General features: G+C 53.5%; 1 protein-coding gene across 3 annotated transcripts in view; it reads left to right on the top strand.

Annotated features, from left to right (window-relative positions):
- The window catches only part of GLIS1 (GLIS family zinc finger 1), a 229,510-nt gene that overhangs the window by 131,864 nt on the left and 78,906 nt on the right, over positions 1-18,740 (top strand). For 2 of the 3 annotated variants that reach the window (XM_008139288.3, XM_054721434.1), the window contains exon 3: positions 3,269-4,148. In XM_008139288.3, the coding sequence (XP_008137510.2) occupies positions 3,269-4,148 (880 nt within the window). Of the gene's footprint in view, positions 1-3,268; positions 4,149-6,938; positions 6,963-18,740 lie in introns of all 3 variants that reach the window. The other variant, XM_054721433.1, reaches the window with a different exon arrangement.

Genomic DNA, 18,740 nt, shown 5'->3' on the forward strand with positions numbered 1-18,740 from the left:
ATTTCCTCACCTGTAAGATGAGGATGGGATTACAGAGCCTGCAGGCCCCCAGCAGCATCAGGAGGTGCCCGTGATGGGTCCAGGCCTGCCACATAGTTTTATACCTTCACGTCTTGGCCTCCAGAGCGAGTCCCTGCGCTCTCTTCTGTTTGACACAAGGCTACCACCCCTCAGCAGAGTCTCAGCATTCCCTCAGGGGGCTGGTCCTCAGTTTCCCCATTAGAAGGGCAGGGGCCTGCCTGGGCTCCGAACTCTCTGGAGCCCCCAGCCTCCCCTGGCACAGTGTGAAAAGCCTGTGGAGTGAGCTCGCTGACCCTCAGCCCAGGCTGCAGCCTGGAGCCACCGCGTGTGCGGACCCCGTGAGGTCCCACATCACCCTCTTCTCTCCTCGAGTCTCTGCTGGAGAAACACTGATTTTCCCAATTCCCGCAACTTCCTTCCAGGGTCCAGGATGGTAGAGCCTTGAGATTCAGAACATTAAGGCTGCAGGGAAACGCATGATTATTCACTTAGATCGTTTTACAGATGAGGAAGCGGGGCCCGGGCCAGTAGAGTGTTGTGGGAAAATCCCAGCTCTTATTTAACCAGATCCAGGTTCAAATTCCTGCTCTATCCCGTCCGCCTCTGACAGCTTGGGCAGGTTGCTTCAGTTTTCCCAAGTGTAAAACAGATGGTGGTCTCCCCCGTGAAGAATTTGGGCATGCGTTCAGCAGGTGCCTCCCATCGTTCTGTGTTGGGCCGGCCCTCGGGAGAGCGCCTGGCGCGTGGGGCTGCTCCACGGTGTTGGCTCATCTGGGGACTCCCGCTCACCATTCCTAGTGGTGATGGGAGTTGCCTGGGTGCACAGGGCCAGCGGGGCCGGCGGGGGCTGCTCAGCTGGCATTTGGAGCCGTGGGACCCCAGGACCAGAGTCGCCCACTCCTCACCTGATGTCATTTGAGATTTTCCTGTCGATTATTCGCTTATCTGGGTGCCTCAGACACAGGAAATGATAGCTGCCTCTTCTCCGGGTGTGGTTTGCTTCAACCTGACTGTCTTTAAAGGGATTACTGGAAACGGAGGCTTACCTGGCCGTCCTTCCCTGCCCGAGCCTCCCTGTGCCAGGCCCAGGATGGCAATCATGCAAGGAACAGCCGTGCTTTTATTTATCTTGTTAAGCTCCCCAGTCACAAGTGGATATCGGATCTCTCAGCTGCTCGGAGCTTTCTGCTGGTGAGGGTGGACCCCGCGTCCCCGGCCCTGGAGAGGGGTTACGGGTTGCGGTCCACCTCAGAATCCAGCTCCTGGTTCCACTGACTGTGCTCTGGGCAGCAGAGTTCCTGGGTGGGAAGGGAGGCCACTGGTGAGCTAACCGGGGGTTGTTCAAGTATAGTTGAGAAGAAAGCAGAGGAGTTCCCCCCCAGCCTTTCCACAGTTCTGTATCGGAGAAAGGCACACAGCCAGGAGGAGGGGAGCCTGGGTTCTGGGCCCAGCCTGGCCACTGGCCTGCTGCTCGTGACTGTGGGCAAGACCGGAGCCCTCTTGGACCTGCCCCCCCCCCCCATCCCGGCCCTGAGGCCCACCTCCTCCGGCTCCTTTCCTGGCCCTGTGGTGATGCAGCTGGAGGCGATGCTCACTGAGTGCTCTGGCTCTGGCCTGGCTTCCCGTCCCCTCCCTTCCTCCTATGACTGGAGCTGGGGATGCCATAGCTACAGAGCTGGAGAGGGGCGGGCCGGAGCTGCAGGCAGTGACACTGGGAAACAAGAGAGGATGGCACCATTGGCTCTGCCGTCCTCTTTCCAGGTGGTCTCACAGCATCTGTTCTCACTTGATCTTGGCAGCCACCCTCTGAGGTGGAGAGGGTTGGTCCTCATTTCACAGGTGAGGTAACCGAGGCCATGACAGGGCGGGGTCTGAGGACACACGGGGTGGCGCATAAACAGGCTTCCTGTCCTGCCCACGGCTGGTGGGGGCTTCTCTGACCCGAGGCCACGCGCCAGCTGCTGGCCTCTCCCCTTCTCAGAGTCCTCAGGTGACCAGCAGGCCCCGGTGTCTCTACCTGAACACACTTGCCCACATTCGGGAGATGCCCTCTCTAGAATGGCATGTACCACGTGGGTGATGAAGATACCACTTCAGCCATCCAGCCCTGCCCATCACACTGTCCGCACCCCCAGGGCTAGAACCATTCTGAAGGTGGGGTGAGGAGAGAGGCCCAGAGCCCCTTGCTCAGTGTGCACAGCTGGGAGTGGCCGAGCCTGGCCTCGAACCCGGGCCCTCTGCCTCCTGTGTGCTGCCCTGCCTGGCCAGCCTGCCCACGGCTTCCCCCATCACAGTGTCTGGGCTTGAAATTCGGGGACATCCCCACCCAAGAAGCTTTTCCTTAGTTATTCCTGGGATGCACCCTCCACTAGGACCGTGTTTTAAACACCCCATCCACTAATATTCTCAGTGTCAAAAAAGGACCTTGTGCCCTAACTGGTTTGGCTCAGTGGATAGAGCGTCAGCCTGCGGACTGAAAGGTCCCAGGTTCAATTCCAGTCAAGGGCATGTACCTTGGTTGCGGGCACATTCCCAGTAGGGGGCGTGCAGGAGGCAGCTGATCGATGTTTCTCTCTCATCCATGTTTCTAACTCTATCCTTCTCCCTTCCTCTCTGTAAAAATTCAATAAAATTTATTTAAAAAAAAAAAAAGGACCTTGCTTGGGGCAAAACATCACAGTTAACATTTATAGAAATTGTGAAAGATTAAAAAAATTAATGAAGATTTAAAGGACATATAAGCAGAATTTAAAACAAACTGTCGCTCAAAATGTCAGCCTCGACCTTCTCCCTCCAGAACTCACTAGAAGGTGTGTGTGTGAGGGGGGGTTGCGGGGGGGGGGCGGTCAGGGCAGACCCTAGGGTGGCCTGGGAGGCAGGGCGGGATGGCATCCATGGCAGGAGTAGGTGGGCTGGATTTGGTAAAAGGAGGGAATGGTTTCTTTTCCTGCATTCTCCTCTTCAGACCTCCTGCCTCTTTGGAACCTTTCCCCAGTCCCACTTCTCTTCCTCCCCCCTCTCCTTTTCCTCCACACTCTTCCTTGCTGGCCAGATAGCATATCTTTACCTTCCTACCTGTCCCTCCCTCTGCTCTCCCTCCCTCCCCACCCGCCTTCCATTCCTCACCTTCCATCCTTGCTCTGGGCTTCCTCAGCCCTCGGCCCTCAGATTCCTCGCCGCCCCCTTCCTGGGCCTCCCCACTGTGAGTGCCCACCCGCTCATGGCCTCTCTGGCCCCTGTCTTCCAGGTCACCCAGACCCCAGGCCACGTATGTGAATGGCAGCCTCCCGGCTACACAGCACATCAAGCAAGAGTCCCTGCCCGTCTACCGGGCAATGATGGAAGCTCGGGTACCCCTATCTGCCCACTGCCGGGCCCCACCAGCCTCTGGCCAGCACACAGACCTGGACCTCCCGGGCCGAGGCCTTGCCCACCCTGCACCTTCCTGCTACCTTCTAGGCAGCGAATCCAGCTCCGGCCTGGGCCCCCCACCTGAGGCCCACCTCCCCGAGGGCAGCCTGAAGCGCTGCTGCCTCCTGGGCCTGCCTGTCACCTCCTCAGCCTCCTCCTCGCCCTGTGCCTCCTCCGACATCACCTCCATCATCCGCTCCTCCCAGACTGCTCTGGTCACCTGTGTGAATGGACTCCGGAGCCCCCCTCTACCGGGAGACCCGGGGGGCCCTCCCAAGCGGGCCCAGCCCGGCCCTGCAACCACTGAGAGCCATGAGGGCAGTTTGCAGGCAGAATCCTGCCGGAAGGTGGGCTTCCTGAAGCAGGAGCCTGCGGACGAGTTCTCAGAGCTCTTTGGACCTCACCAGCCTGGCCTGCCACCGCCCTACCCCTTGCCTCAGGTGCCTTCAGGCCTAGGCCTTGGAGGCCTGGGGCTGGGCCTGGCGGGGAGGGTGGCTGGGCGGCAGGCGTGCCGGTGGGTGGACTGCTGTGCAGCCTACGAGCAGCAGGAGGAGCTGGTGCGGCACATCGAGAAGAGCCACATCGACCAGCGCAAGGGCGAGGACTTCACCTGCTTCTGGGCGGGCTGCGTGCGCCGCTACAAGCCCTTCAACGCCCGCTACAAACTGCTCATCCACATGAGGGTGCACTCAGGCGAGAAGCCCAACAAGTGCATGGTGAGTTCCCACGGCCACCAGGCCACGGCCACCCGACCCGCAGTGCCCGAGAGGCATGCCTGGGCCTCCTTACCTGGGGGCTGGCTGAGACCCGCCGTGGCTGAGTGAGGAGGGGAGGAAGAATGCTATGGATGTGGCCCCTGTCAAGACGGTCAGTGCACCTGTCCTTGGGAACCTTGGCAGAGGGCCCCTCGTACTCGCCATGTGCCCCTTCCCCACCCCAAGGCATGCTACACGGCCTGGTGTGTACACACACGGTAGGTGGTGACACATGTGCTCTGAGGTCAGAGCAGGCTCGCCAGCCTTCTCCCTTACATGCACGTGTTCAGTGTCCCACGTGCTGATGGCCAAGAGAGTCGTGGGGCACAAGCTGTCCTGCTGGGTCCTGGGCCTCCTGGGAAGCCCACAGCTTGGCTGACCCTGTAAGGAGCACCAGGTCTTCATGAGCATCCAGCTCGAGCTATGGGTCCTCAGGGCAGGCTTTGGGGAATGGCCAAGGGTTAACAGATAAGGCCCTGGAGAGTACCTGCAATGCTCTGCTGGGGTACACACACACACACACACACACACACACACACACACCTGCAGCCACGTGGGCCTCTGGCCATTCTGACCATTTCTGCTTCTGCTCTCACTGTGGTGGAAATCCGTATTGGAGGAATGTAGGCTTGGTCCCTGGTATCCCAGCTGAACTATCGTGCCTACCACCAAGGCCCAGCCAGCCCCCCAGGAAAAGTGCCTGCCCAGAGTGGAAGGGCTGTGGAGCCACCTGTGCCACCATGGGGGCGCTGGTGAGGCAGAGGGAGGGAGCGGTGTGTCTGGGCTGCGGCAGTGTCAGAGCCAAGGTTGAGTTCCTCCACACTTGCGTGCTGTCACTGTCACTGGGCCCTGCCTCGTGGAGCGCTCAGTCTGGGAAGGGGTGCAGTGGGAACAGGGGCACACATCTGTCCCTGCTCAAAGCCCAGGGCAGCTTTTGCAGGGACCAGGGAGGAGGCAGGAAGCATTGGCCACTGGCAGCATACACTCCGTCCTGCTGGGACCAGGTACGTGTCCTTTGGTCCCCATCTGCTTGTGCTGCTGTGAGCGGGGCATCGCCTGGCCCAGCCTGTTCAGCGTGGAGGAGGCCAGGGCGTGAGGATGAGAAGGCGTTCACTTTATAGGCAAGTGAGGGGCAGTGAATAGCCGGTGTGTGTGTGTGGGGGGGTGGTGGTGCTGGTGTTGTGGGGAGAGGTGAGCGTGAGCAGGCTGAGAGCTTGAGTTTATTACATGTCTTTGGCCCAAGAGTATGCTGGAGGAAGAGCTGGTGGCCAGGCCACTCTCTGGGGATGCTCCAGTTCACTTGGGGTGTCACAGCACATGGCTGCTGAAAGGCATGTTGCTGCTTGGAAGGAGAGGACCAATAGGCATCACAGGCCAGGGCTGCTGGCAGACCGAGGGGCCCTGTCTCCCTCTGAGACCCTGGAGCTACAGTCCTTCCTGTCTTCTTTCCTGTGGGTGAGCCCACTGGTGTCCGGGGGCCTACATGGAGGCCACACGGTCTGATTCCCGGCGAGGTGTGGTCAGGGCCTTCTCACACTGTGGAATCACAGCATGCAGGAGTGTCCGTGTTGCACATTAGGGCCCTTGGAGATGATTGAAACTTCCCTGCCCATTTTCCAGTTTGGTAAATAGAGGACTAGCAAGTGGGTCAGAGAAACACAGATTACTCAGTGTAGTCTCAGGATCCCTCTCTGGGCCAGCCTGCCAGGATCTCGCTTGATTCAGCTGACTCCACAGAAAGACACTGGCTTAGACCTGGCTCATGCCTGACTCTGGGTACTCAGACCCAGACCTGCCACGGTCCTGGCTCTGGGGCACTCATGGTGAGGGATGGGTGGGAGACGGTGTGGAGATCAGTGACAGGTTCTGGGATGGAGTTTGCATGGGCTCAAGGAGGGGAGGACCAGAAGGGCTTCAAGGAGGAGGTGATGTTAAAGCTGTGTTTGTACTCACCCATTTAATCTTCCTATGACTCCTATGGAACTTACAGTTTATACAGGCAAAGAAACAAAGGTTCCAGGGGAGTCCAGCTGGCCTTCCACTTGCTGCTATAAAAACACTGCATCTTGCCTCTTTGAGGGTTCGGGGTTATGGTGATCATACCGGCAGGCAGCTTCTGAGTGCTGACTGGGTGCAGGGGTTATTTGAGTCGGTAACTCTGTGTGGTCCTCACAACTACCCTACGGGGCAGATGCTGTTAGAACCCCCATCTTACAGCTAGAGATACAACAACAATAGAGGTTAGTAATCATGATAGCAGTAATACTAACAACAATAAGTACGTATCTGCTGCCCAAGGTTATACAGCTGACAACCCCTGGAGTGGAATTTGAACACACAACTTTCTAAATGGTGATGCTCTTGTTGGTGCAGATTTTCTCCTGTTCAACTGATTATTCTCTGGGGTCGTGGGGCCAGCCCTGCTGGGTCCCCCCATCTGGAGATGGTAGCAGAGGTCTCCTCTGAGCTCCTTCCTGCCCGCAGTGGAAGTGCTCCCCCTTCCTGAGATGCTGGCGCAGCAGGCAACCCCTGGGAAGGGGCGGTCTCCAGCCCGTACCCAGATAAATAAAATCACCCTTCCCTGTAAAATTATTAATTTCTCATGACAGGCCTCTGCTACCATGTGCTGTAATAGACAAAGGAATTTTGGACCCGGAGCCTCTGGAGAACAGGAAATAGATGAGACACTTTGATTGAAGAGTAAATGGCCCACTAAAATAGCAGTTAATCCTTTTATTATCTTTCCAGCAGCCGTTTCCACAGTTCTTTCATGAGGTAAGCCTTCTCCACCCCATCCAACTGTAACACTCTGTCCTGCAGCTGGTTTACATTTAACCTAAGTGTGAAGCCTCGCTCCGCACCAGGCGGCCTCGAGGTGTCGGGGAGGAGCCAGCTCCCCTCTGCCACGCCGCCTCGTCCTCAGCCAGGCCTGGGACCAGGACCCCTCTCGCTGGCCCCCAGATAGACCACACCACCCATCCCCCACCCTGCCCTCCCCTGGCTGTTCCCGCCGCCCAGGGGAAGCCCCCTGATCTCTCTGCAATATCCTGTTATGTTTCTTACGTGGTCCGAGTTGTCTTAGCCTTATTACATTTGGGGTTTCATCTGCGTTATGATAGCAAGGTTACGTCCAACCCAAATACTGCTGCGACGCCTCGAAGACCTTAGCTTTGAAAAGATTAATTTCTTGCTTTCTTAGGTTGGCTGTCCCAGACAGTTGGAATTCTGATTGTCTGAGACTGAAGGAATTAGCCGACTGTGTAGTTTGCTTTTCTCCACATGGAGAAAAAGAGAGGCAGAATGAAAAGGAAAACCCCTCATAGCCTTGGGTATTATAGGAAACTAGAGGCCCGATGCAGGAAATTTGTGCAAAAATCTCAGCCATGGCGGCTTGCCTCGGCCCTTGCAGCCCCGGCTTTGTCCAGAAGGTCGTCTGGTCTAATTAGCATATTACGTTTTATTATTATAGATAATAATGACAACAGCCCCTGACTTTTGTGATCTTTGACCCACATTGTGAGTGCCGTGTGGGAACTGTGTATAGACAGATGAAAGTCTAGTCTGGAGTCACAAGACCTAGGTCCCTGTCTGGCCCTGCCTCTCACCAGATGTGTGACCTCAGGCAGGTGACTTGGCCTTTCTGAACTGAAGCACATCTGGTTATTAAATGGGGCGATAATAGTACCTGCCTTTCAGGATTGTTGTTATTAGGATTAAAAGAGGTGACCTAGGGAGGTGCTTAGTTAATTCCGTCCTTCCCGAATCACCTTCTTCCACTGACCATCTCAGGAGACCCGTGCAGTAGCCCTAGGAGTTAGGACAGGATCATTTATGGCTCTTTCACAAACGAGGAAACTGAGGCTTGGCAGGCAGTTAGTGGTGGAGGCTGGCCTTGAGGTCAGCTAATTGCAGGAGCCTCCGCTGTTGGTGAGGTGGGCAGGGCTGTCACGCGAGCCGTGGGCCTTGTGAGGTGTCCACCAGCGAGGCAGAGCGCCTGCTCCGCGCTGGGTGTCTGCCCAGGGAAACTGGAGTAGAAGGGGTGTTGGGAGAGGCACGGGGAGGAGGCTCTGGGTAGAGCCCCCAGTCCCATGCACAGCTGGTGCCTCCAGGCTGGCCTTCCATCCTGCCCGGGTCCCTCCGCAGCTGCAGCGCACTGGCCACTGGTCCCCATCCCTCTCTGTTATGGACACTCTGTCTCTGGTGCCATTGGACCTGGGGCCAGGGGAATGCGTCCGACCAAAAGCTGGTCATTATTGATTGACCTTAACCAGCCAAGACACTCAGACCACTAGCCACCTGGCTGGACCTCCTTGCCCATCTCCCAGAGGGCCAGCCCAGGCCAAACTTGCTTTCATTTCCCATAATCCTGGGGCTTCTGGCTTCCTCTTTTTGCTTTGCCCCAGCCCCCCACACCCCTGGGAACGAAACCCTGGGTGCTGGGTGCAGGGAGGGGAGGCGGGAGTTGCTGTTTATTGAGATTCAGGGATTTTTATATTCTGGTTCAGTGTTGGCTATTCCCCATGCCATCTTCAGACAAAACTGGTCAAAACGCTGAGGCCCAGAGAGGCTACATCCCTTCCCAAGGTCACACAGTCTGCCACCTGGCAGGGGATGGATACTGACTGTATCTGCCCAGCCAGGCTGTGAGCTGAGAGTCAGAGAGACTTGACTGACAGGCTGGGATCATACTCATGGGAAGTCCTGAGAGAGAAGAGGACTAACTATTCTGAGACACGCTGTGCCCAGCCATGAGTCATCATGCCCGTTTTACAGAAGAAGAAACGGGCATTCAGAGGCCACATGGCCTGTTCTGTATCCCCTGGCTCAGCTGCCTGGACCACTCCAGAGGCCTTGCTGCCTTCCACTTACCGGCCTTTGCCCAGCCTCTTCCTTCCAAAGAGTCGATTCCTCTGTGGTTCTTAAATTGCAGCAGACGAGTGCCTGGGCATCTGTGCCTTCCCTGCCCCTCGTGGCCCGAGACCAGCCCTGAGTTAGGGCATATTTCCAGGCCAGCAGCCACCCTGGCTCACCTCAACATCTCAGCCTCCATCCCGGGAATTATTTGGGAGCCTGAAGTATCTGAGCAGGCAGGTCTAGCAGGGAAGACAGACCCTGAGAGGTGGTGAGGGCCAGGGAGCACACAGCAACAGGGCTTCATTGGGCAGGAAGTTTCCTAAAGGGGACGGTTGGGGGAGGTTAGACAGTGGGAAAGTGACCCATAAACCAGGGAAGGGTCCTCCTGAAACACTTGCTGTACCCGAGGGGCAGACTAACCTGTGTGCAGGGACCTGTGCTGGGAGATGGGGTCCGGAGATAGGTCTATGTGACGGGAGACTTCTGGCACCGTGGGAAGGACACTGCCTTTGAAACTTACGATATTATTGCTGGACAGGGGAGGCAGGGAAGCTAGGAGCTGAGGATCTGAGGCCTGACACATAACCTTGTCCAAGTCGGTCAAGAGGGACAGGAACATTATTGAAACACTCGTTGGGTGTTTTTCAATTTATATAGGGCTTCCCCACATGCATGATCTCAGCCCTAAGAACATTCCTGGAGACTGGAATTATTATCCCCATTTTACAGATGGGGAAAGGGGTGTCCATTTCTTGCTCAAGTCCAGGCCCCAAGTATATTGTGGGTTAGATTTGAACCCAGGTCTCAGCCTGACTCCAGAGACTGTGTGCCCGTCAAGACCCCAAGCCATCTTCCAGGCACAGAGTAATCACCAGTCTTCTTACATATATCAAGAGAATATTCAGATCTGAAACTCATTCAGCAAGTCGTGACTGAGCATCTGTGTGCCAGGCCCCGGGGGCTGGCTTGCTCTTGTTGCTATGCCACAGCCCCACCCGTCCTGAAAAACAAAACCCTGGGTGCTGAGGAGGGGTGGGGAAGGAGAGGGAGTTGGGGTCACTGAAGGGAATCCAAGCCAGTCTGGCTTCAGGGAGTCCTGGTGGAGCAGGGAAACCACTAGACATCAGCATTTCACTAGTTTTCCTAAGCCAGTGGCCCAGTCACCGTGGGGCCTGCTGAAGGTCCCTGCCTGCTGACACGACAGGTCTTTTGCTCTGTCCTGGAGGAGAGGGTGCTCCTGGGATGAGGAGTAAGACATTTCACATATAAAATAAATAAGTCACCTGGAAACAAGCTTTCTTTGTGGAGGCTGGGGGTTCTGGAGAGATTAAGAACCTGCGAAGTGGAACGTGATTGAAAACCCTGGAGAATCCTGTTGTAAATGAGCCTGGAGAGGCCAGGCTGGCCCAGCCCGTGCAGGTTGTCTGTCAAGCCCACTGCTTTGGAAATGGGGGTTTGAGCCTCACCTCGCTCCAGGGAGGAAGGGTCTGGGCAAAGGCAGCCTTCAAGTTGGCATCCAGTTGTGCCTCGTTAACAGCCCCTCTGGGGTCTCTCCTGGGATTCAGTCAGTCCTCTTATCTACTCATTATTAGACGGGCAAGCTGAAGCCGGGAGGCAGCGCCAGTGGCCCCAGGCCACCCGGAGTTAAGAGTTGATGGTAGCCCTGGAACGCCTGCATTTTTTCTCCCTGCCCGAGGCCTCCTCTCCTAGACTCCAGCTTCTTTTGCTCCTGTGGGCCTTGGCTTTTGCTGGTCCCTCTGTGTGGAATGCCTTTCCTAGCACAGGAAATTTCTAGCCATCCTTTACAACCCAGTCCAGTGTCCCCACCTCTGCTCCCGTTTCTCTGTCTCCTGCTCTTTCAGCATGCATTGCCCAAGTGTCACAGCGCTTCCCGTTGTGGCTGAGTGCCTGGGGGACCACATGCTCTTTGACACCTGGCCTGGCTGTGGAGGCCGAGGAGAGGGCTGGGTAGCCATCTGACCTCCCTGCTCCAAGGCTGTGTGAGCTTGCCTGGATACCATCCTCCAGAGCAGTTTTTTTGTGAAGTCACAAAATTAGAGGGACCTTAAAGATGGTCATGTCCACCCCCTAATCTGGTGCTTGGAAGTTTTTCTGCAAAAACAGCCTTCACTTGAAACCTGGCTTTGCTATCTATCAGCCTGTGGTTGTGTGCAAATTGGCTTCTGCAAGCTTCTGTCTTCTTACCTGGAGAGCAGAGGGAATGGAACTGTGGTCAGGCTTGTGTGAGACCCTCTACATGAGGTGCTCACATGGTGCCTGGCATGCAGTGCATGGATCAGACTGGTCTGGGCAGTTTGCATTAGGAAAGGAGAAAAGGGAGAGTCTAACATGGATAGTGGCCATGCTGTCGCCAGTGTCCCCAAAGGAACTGAAAAGACTGTTTTAAGTGCCAGCTCTGCCAGGGACAGGCTACGTGACCTTGGATGGGACTTGCCTGTTCTGAGCCTCAGTTTCCTGAGCTGTAAAATGGGATAATGCGTAGCACTCTGAGTTCAGTGGGACCCAACTGATTAAAATGCCTTTTCCCTTCTTGAAGCTAAGATGCCAGCTCCACAGATCTTGGCTTACATTGGATGCCTTCCTCTTGCCCCTAGTTTTTAAAAAATCAGACTCAAGCGTTCTGAAGCTCTGGCCTTACGGTCAGGTCAGAGCCCTGAGGCCCCCTTCCGTTATGTCTAGAGTGGGAAACTGAGTGCCCAGGTGGAAATGGCATGCCTGGGAAGGCAGAGGAACTGGAGATAGGTGGCATTGGAGACTCTTCCCAGCTCTGCTGCTCACTAGCTATGCAATCTCGGACAAGCCCCTTCACTCCCGAGTCTCAGTATATGCATCTGTAAAATGGGGCTTGTGCTGCTCACCGCAGAGGAGTCTGTGAAGGGTGGAGGAGCCGTGCTCTGCACACTGCAGAGTGCTCCATGGAGGGGACCAAGTGGAGCTCCCAATTCCAAATCCAGTGCTCCTGCCTGGTGTCTTCTTCCCAGATGGGCTTAGCCTCAGGCTCCCCCAAATGCAATTTCTGGTCTTTAGGCCTCTGCCTGCAGCTCTCCTGCCCTCTCCTCCTTCCCTGCCGAACAGCCCACCCTTACCCCATCCTCCACCCCTTTACTTCTACCTCCACCTTCCACCCCACATCATTCCCAGTCACCTTTAGATCCCCACTCCTACCTCCTCTTTATCCCTGATCCCTCCCTTCCCATCTTATTTAAATTATGGGCCAGGAATTGGTGAGCCAGGGTGTACCAATAGCCAAGCACATCGGATAACCCCTCAGTTTCAAATCTCCACTCTGCTCCTCAAGCAGCTGTGAGATCCAAATAAGTCACAAGGCCTCTCTGAGCCTTAGTGTCCTCTCTGTATAAAGGGGGGAGTGTCGTAAGAATTAAATGAGATCATGTATGTGGAGCACTTACCTCATGCCTGGCAAATACTTGAAAATGCTTGAAAACAGGAGCTCTTGTTCCTTTTTTTTTTTCTTTTGAGTCATCAAACTCAAGCTCTCGAAGAGATGAGAATTCCTGGGAGCACCACACTTAAGGAACCCTGGCCAAGTTTTGTGAATGCTGCTTTATGGAATATGAAAAAAATTAAGGATAAAAACATACAACCCTCTGAGTTGAATTTAAAATAATAAAAGGCGGGGGGGGGAGCTTTTGAATTAAATGTAAATGGAATTGAAATGATTCTCTTACTGGGATGAGAAAGTCAGATAAAATCAACAGTGACTCTAAGAAAGCGTCCAGACCATGTTTTCTAAGAGGGACATCCTGGCCGTGGTAAACTTCTCATGGAGAATTAATAGGCTGTGTCTCCGCTGATGGCGGATGGGCCAGCTGAGCCGACTCTGTGTGCCTCACGTGGACTGCTGCCGTGACCGGCCTCCGCGTCCTGTCTTCTTCTGTCCAACAACCCCATGGCCGTGGTCACCTCCACACTCTAAGACCCAGAACCTGTGTCTCTCCTCCTCACCCCAGGAGACAGCCTTGGGCTCATCTGTATTGTCTCCCCCTCCCTCCTGCCAACTTTTCAACACAGCGTTATTGATACACACTGTGCCACGTTCAGTGCTAGAAGCAGGGGGTGGGTGCCGCATCAGGTGAGGGAAGATCTGGCGGCGAAGGGGTTAACCCAGTGCCACAGAGACTTTCCCTAGGACCTCATCAGAGCTGGGCTTTGAGGGGAGAAGAACCCTTTTCAGTGCAGACCACAAGGAAAGGCATTTCAAGGGAAGGGAACAGCATCTATAAAAGTTCTGAGATGTGACAGCCTTGACCCCTGGGGGAAGCGTCGGTGTCCTCTGGTGCTTGGAGCGCATTACGTGCTTGGGAGCTGGGAACAGAGACGGCAGAGCCTCAGAGTCAAGTGTGGGCAGCGTGGACTCTACCTGAGGGCCGTGGAGAGAGTGGTGGAAGGGTCCTGGGTAGGAGAATAACACAATCAGTGTTCACATCTACAGTGTTGGTCATGTGGCAGATAGGTTGGTGGGGGAATGACAGTAGGCAGATGAGGCCGTGGATGCCCAGGAAGGAGCCCTCATCCCCAGGTTCACAGAGCAGCCAGGTCATCTGTGCCTCAGACAGCAGGGCTTGGCCGACAGCCAGGGCCTGGCACCGTGGGCCCGGCCAGCTCAGCTCAGCTCGGCAAGCCTTTCGGGGCACGGTGTCTGCACCCAATTCCCTTTGGAAGCAGCGTCCGGCACATTTACCAGTGGGAAACAGGAAAGGCATTTCCCATAATGTAGCTCCGTAAAGTTTGCACAACTGTTCTTTGTTTTCTCTCCATCCCCACAATAAATCTTCCTCCACTGCCAGGCCCGAGGCCAGCGCGGTCTGTAAGTGATTATGGCGCTGACTCGTGCCGCGCTGCCTCCTCGCCATGCATTCTTCCGCCGTGGCTAATGATAACATGAGAGCCCATCGCTGGGACTCCGTGACCCCACGAGCGGCCATTTCCACAGGGCTGGGAGGTGGCCGTCCGAAGACGCACCGTCTGCTCTTTCTCCCTCCACACACCCTCCAGCCTCCCTTGATAAGTCTGTGTGTTGGGGACATAAGCCTCAGAAGGCAGATGGCACGGTGGTGCTGGGCTGTGGAACGATGGGACCAGAGGTCTCTGCATGACTGCGTTTCCGGGGGTAAGACCAGGAGGTCTCTGCCACGTGTGGAGCAAGGCACGCGCCCAGTAGGTTCACCTGATGAGCCCATCCTCCGGTCACTTTTTGTTGTATCAGAGTCAAAATGCATAGGTTTTTGAGCTGAAAGTAACACTGGCACCTTCCCAGGTGTGGCCAGGCCCTGGGCAGGGCCCCGGATGCAGAGTTGGATGGGTAGCTCCCGCGCTCCGGGAATGCACAGGGCCATGGCAGGATCCCTGTTTTACCAAGGGGTCCCTGAAATCCGCAGAGTGGAAGCTACCTGTTCAGGTATCACACCTGGGACTCCACCTGATGTCTCTGGTTCCCTGCTCTGTGATTGTCCCACTGCCCAAAGCTGCCTTCTGCACCCCCATTTAACCATGAGTCTGTGCCTCCCAGAATCTGCTGAACCTCAAGTTTTTGGAGTCCGTTTGGCCTTATGGTGTCATTCTGACCAGGCTTAGTGGCCAACATAGCAATTGGAAGTCAAGAGAGTTTGGCCCCAGGAATAAAGACCAGTTTGCTGTGCCTCAGATGCTTCCCCCACCTCTCCCACCCCCACCGCAGTTCCCTTTCCTTCTCACCAGGTATCCAGGACTAGGAGGAGGTGGCTCCTAGAGGCCACAAGTCTGAATGCCTTGTTTGCACTTTGGTTTTTTGCTGATGTGGGAACTGAGGCCCATAGAGAGGATTTGACTCATGGACGATCCCAGAGCAAAAGTGATCTTAAAGAACCGAGCCCGGTCTCTTGCCTCGCAGCCCAAGGAAACATCTACTGAGTACCAACTGTGTGCGAGGCCGCGTGGAGGGCCTGCGCGTGCTGCCTCCGTCTGTACCATCCCTGCCTCCCAGGCCCTGAAGAGCACTGGCTGGTGCTGGGTTTGCTCCAGGAAAAGAACCTTCCCCAGAATCTCATCTGATGCTGCTCCCAAGCGCTGCGGTGCCCTTTGGCAGCTGGGACCCAAGGCCCAGGGCAGAGAGATGACCCGCTAAGGCCACGTGGCAGGAGGTGGCTGGTGGCTTGCGCAGTCCACACGTGTCAGAATCACCTTCCCTCCCAGCAGGGTCTGCTTGATGAAGCACCGTCCAGCAGACTCAGGGAGACTTTAACTAGTGGTGGGTCTCAAACATCACACCTACGTGCATGAGAAAAGCACGATGATGGATTGCTGGACAAAGGCCCTCACAGGCATGCACCAACCTGAGTCTTCACTTCCCCTGCACATCTCAGCCCCTTACTGTTGTCCTGCACCCGGAACCACCTGGACTGGAGCCTCTGTGTCTTTAGGTGTGTGATGAGGACTTTGAGTAGTTCAAAGCCCTGAGGTCTCATGACCCTGATTCAGTCATTCTTGATAGAGAGCGTGGGCCAGGAGTTCAGAGCTCGGCTCCCTCTCCAGCTCTGCACTCAAACTGCCTGGTGGTTCTAGGAAAGTCATCAAGATACCTTTGGGGCCTCAGTTTTCTCATCTGAGAAATGGAAGGCTTGGACTCCGGGATGCCTAAGATCATTTGTACTCAGACATTCAGACATCCATAGTAATCTCTCTGCTTTCCTAGCACGGCCCAGGGGAGGAGGAAGGAAATGGAGATAGGAAGGGGCAGGTATGGGACCCACGCTGAGCTCTCTGACCTCAGGTCCTTCCACACTCTTCTCTCTTACTCCAGCCTCAGTGGGTCCAGGCTGTTCCTCAGACAGACTGCGTTTGTCCCCATCTCAGGCTCCTTGTATGGCCATTCTCTCTGCTTGGAATGCTCTTGCCCTAGCCCCACCTCCGATGACTCAGGCCCATAGAGGTTTTCATGGAAGTTCATGTCGCCTCCTCCAGGAGGCCTTTCCTGACCACCTGTCTAAAGTAGCATCTTCAGCCACTTCCTATGCTTCATACTACCTGACATGTGTTTGTCTGTGATCTGTTTCCTCCACTCAAATGTAAGCTCCATGAAGTCTAAATCTTTTTAGGTTTTGTTTCCTGCTGTGTCTGCGATGTCTGGAAGTAATATGATCAACAAGTGCTTGCTAAATGATTGAATGAAGAGGCGGAAAGTCTGGCTCAGTGGGGCAGACGTGATGGAGTGTGCTGGCAAGGGAGTCAGGAGTCCCTGTAAAATGAGGGCTTTTGCAGCAAACGCTCAGGGCTGTGGTGAGGAGTTCATAGGTTGCTGTCCACGAGGCATGTCTGGGTTGGGCCAGACGGGTAGTGTGCCCAGAGAGCCCTGCACGCTCCTGGTGCACAGTAGGTGCTCAGCACATGTTAGTTCACTCCTCCTACCCCACCCCTCACCCTCATTTCCCTTCCTCCTTAACCTGCGGTGTTAGGGTAAAGCAGAGGCCTCAACCTGAGTCCACCAGCTCATGGAACCTCAGACCCAGACAGGAACTTAGAAACCATCAGGCTCAATCCATTTATTTTATTTTATTTTATTTTTTTTTAATATTTTTATTGAGGTATTATATGTATACATATCTTACTATTACCCCCCCACCCCACACCCACACATGCCCTCCCCCCCCAGAGTTTTGCGTCCATTGTTTATGCTTATATGCATGCATACAAGTCCTTCGTTTGATTTCATAACTCCCCCACCTTTCCCAAACTTTCCCCCTGTACTTTGAAAGTCTGTTTGATGCTTTACTGTCTCTGTATCTATCTTTTTGTTCACCACTTTATAATGTTCTTTACTATCCCTAAATGAGTGAGATCATGTGGTATTTTTCTTTCATTGACTGGCTTATTTCACTTAGCATAATGTTCTCCAATTCCATCCAGGTTGCTGCAAATGATGAGAATTCCTTCTTTTTTATGGCAGCATAGTATTCCATTGTGTAGATGTACCACAGTTTTCCGATCCACTCATCTGCTGACGGGCACCTAGGCTGTTTCCAAATCTTAGCTATTGTAAATTGTGCTGCTATGAACATAGGGGTGCATATATCCTTTCTGATTGGTTTTTCTAGTTTCTTCGGATATATTCCCAGGAGTGGGATTACTGGGTCAAATGGGAGTTCCATTTTCAGTTTTTTGAGGAAACTCCATACTGTTCTCCACAGTGGCTGCACCAGTCTGCATTCCCACCAGCAGTGCACGAGGGTTCCTTTTTCTCCGCATCCTCGCCAACACTTGTTGTTTGTTGATTTGTTGATGATAGCCATTCTGACAGGTGTGAGATGGTACCTCATTGTTGTTTTGATTTGCATCTCTCGGATAATAAGTGACTTTGAACATGTTTTCATGTGTCTCTTGGCCTTCCTTCTGTCTTCTTTTGAAAATATTCTGTTTAGGTCTGTTGCCCATTTTTTTATTGGATCATTTATCTTCCTCTTATTGAGTTGCATAAGCTGCCTGTAGATGTTGGAGATTAAACCTTTATCGGTGATAGCATTTGCAAATATGTTTTCCCATGCAGTGGGCTTTCTTGTTGTTTTGTTGATGGTTTCTTTTGCTGTAAAAAAGCTTTTTATTTTGATGTAGTCCCATTTGTTAATTTTCTCTTTAGCTTCCATTGCCCTAGGGGCAGTGTCAGTGAAGAAGTTCTTGTGGCATATGTCTGAGATTTTGTTGCCTGTGGATTCCTCTAGTATTTTTATGGTTTCCCGTCTTATGTTTAAGTCCTGTATCCATTTTGAGTTTATTTTTGTGTATGGTGTAAGTTGGTGATCTAGTTTCATTTTTTTGCATGTATCTGTCCAGTTTTCCCAACACCATTTATTGAAGAGACTGTCTTGACTCCATTGTATGTTCATGCCTCCTTTGTCAAATATTAATTGAGCATAGTGGTTTGGGTCGATATCTGGGTTCTCTATTCTGTTCCATTGATCAATATGTCTGTTCTTGTGCCAGTACCAGGCTGTTTTGAGAACAGTGGCTTTGTAATACAGCTTGAAATCTGGTATTGAGATCCCACCTACTTTATTCTTCTTTCTGAGGATTGCTGAGGCTAGTCGGGGTCTTTTTTTATTCCAGATGAATTTTTGGAGAGTTCTTTCTAGGTCTGTGAAATATGCTGTTGGTATTTTGATGGGGAGTGCATTGAATCTGTAGATTGCTTTGGGTAGTATGGACATTTTAATGATGTTGATTCTACCAATCCAGGAACATGGTATGTTCTTCCATCTGTTTACGTCTTCCTCTATCTCTTTTTTCAGTGTCCTGTAGTTTTCTGCGTATAGGTCTTTTACCTCCTTAGTTAAGTTTATTCCTAGGTATCTTAATTTTTTTGGTGCGATGGTAAATGGGATTGCTTTTTTAGTCTCTCTTTCTGTAAGTTCATTATTGGTGTATAGAAAAGCCATAGATTTCTTGGCGTTAATTTTGTATCCCGCTACATTGCCGAATTCATTTATTAAGTCTATTAGTTTTTTGATGGAATCTTTTGGGTTTTTTATGTACAATATCATGTCATCTGCAAATAAGGACAGCTTCACTTCTTCTTTTCCAATTTGGATGCCTCTTATTTCTTCTTCTTGCCTAATTGCGATAGCTAATACTTCCAGTACTATGTCAAATAGAAGTGGTGAGAGTGGGCATCCCTGTCTTGTTCCTGTT

This window comes from Eptesicus fuscus, chromosome 9 (genome assembly GCF_027574615.1).
Source record: "Eptesicus fuscus isolate TK198812 chromosome 9, DD_ASM_mEF_20220401, whole genome shotgun sequence".
In the NCBI taxonomy this organism is placed as follows: domain Eukaryota; kingdom Metazoa; phylum Chordata; class Mammalia; order Chiroptera; family Vespertilionidae; genus Eptesicus; species Eptesicus fuscus.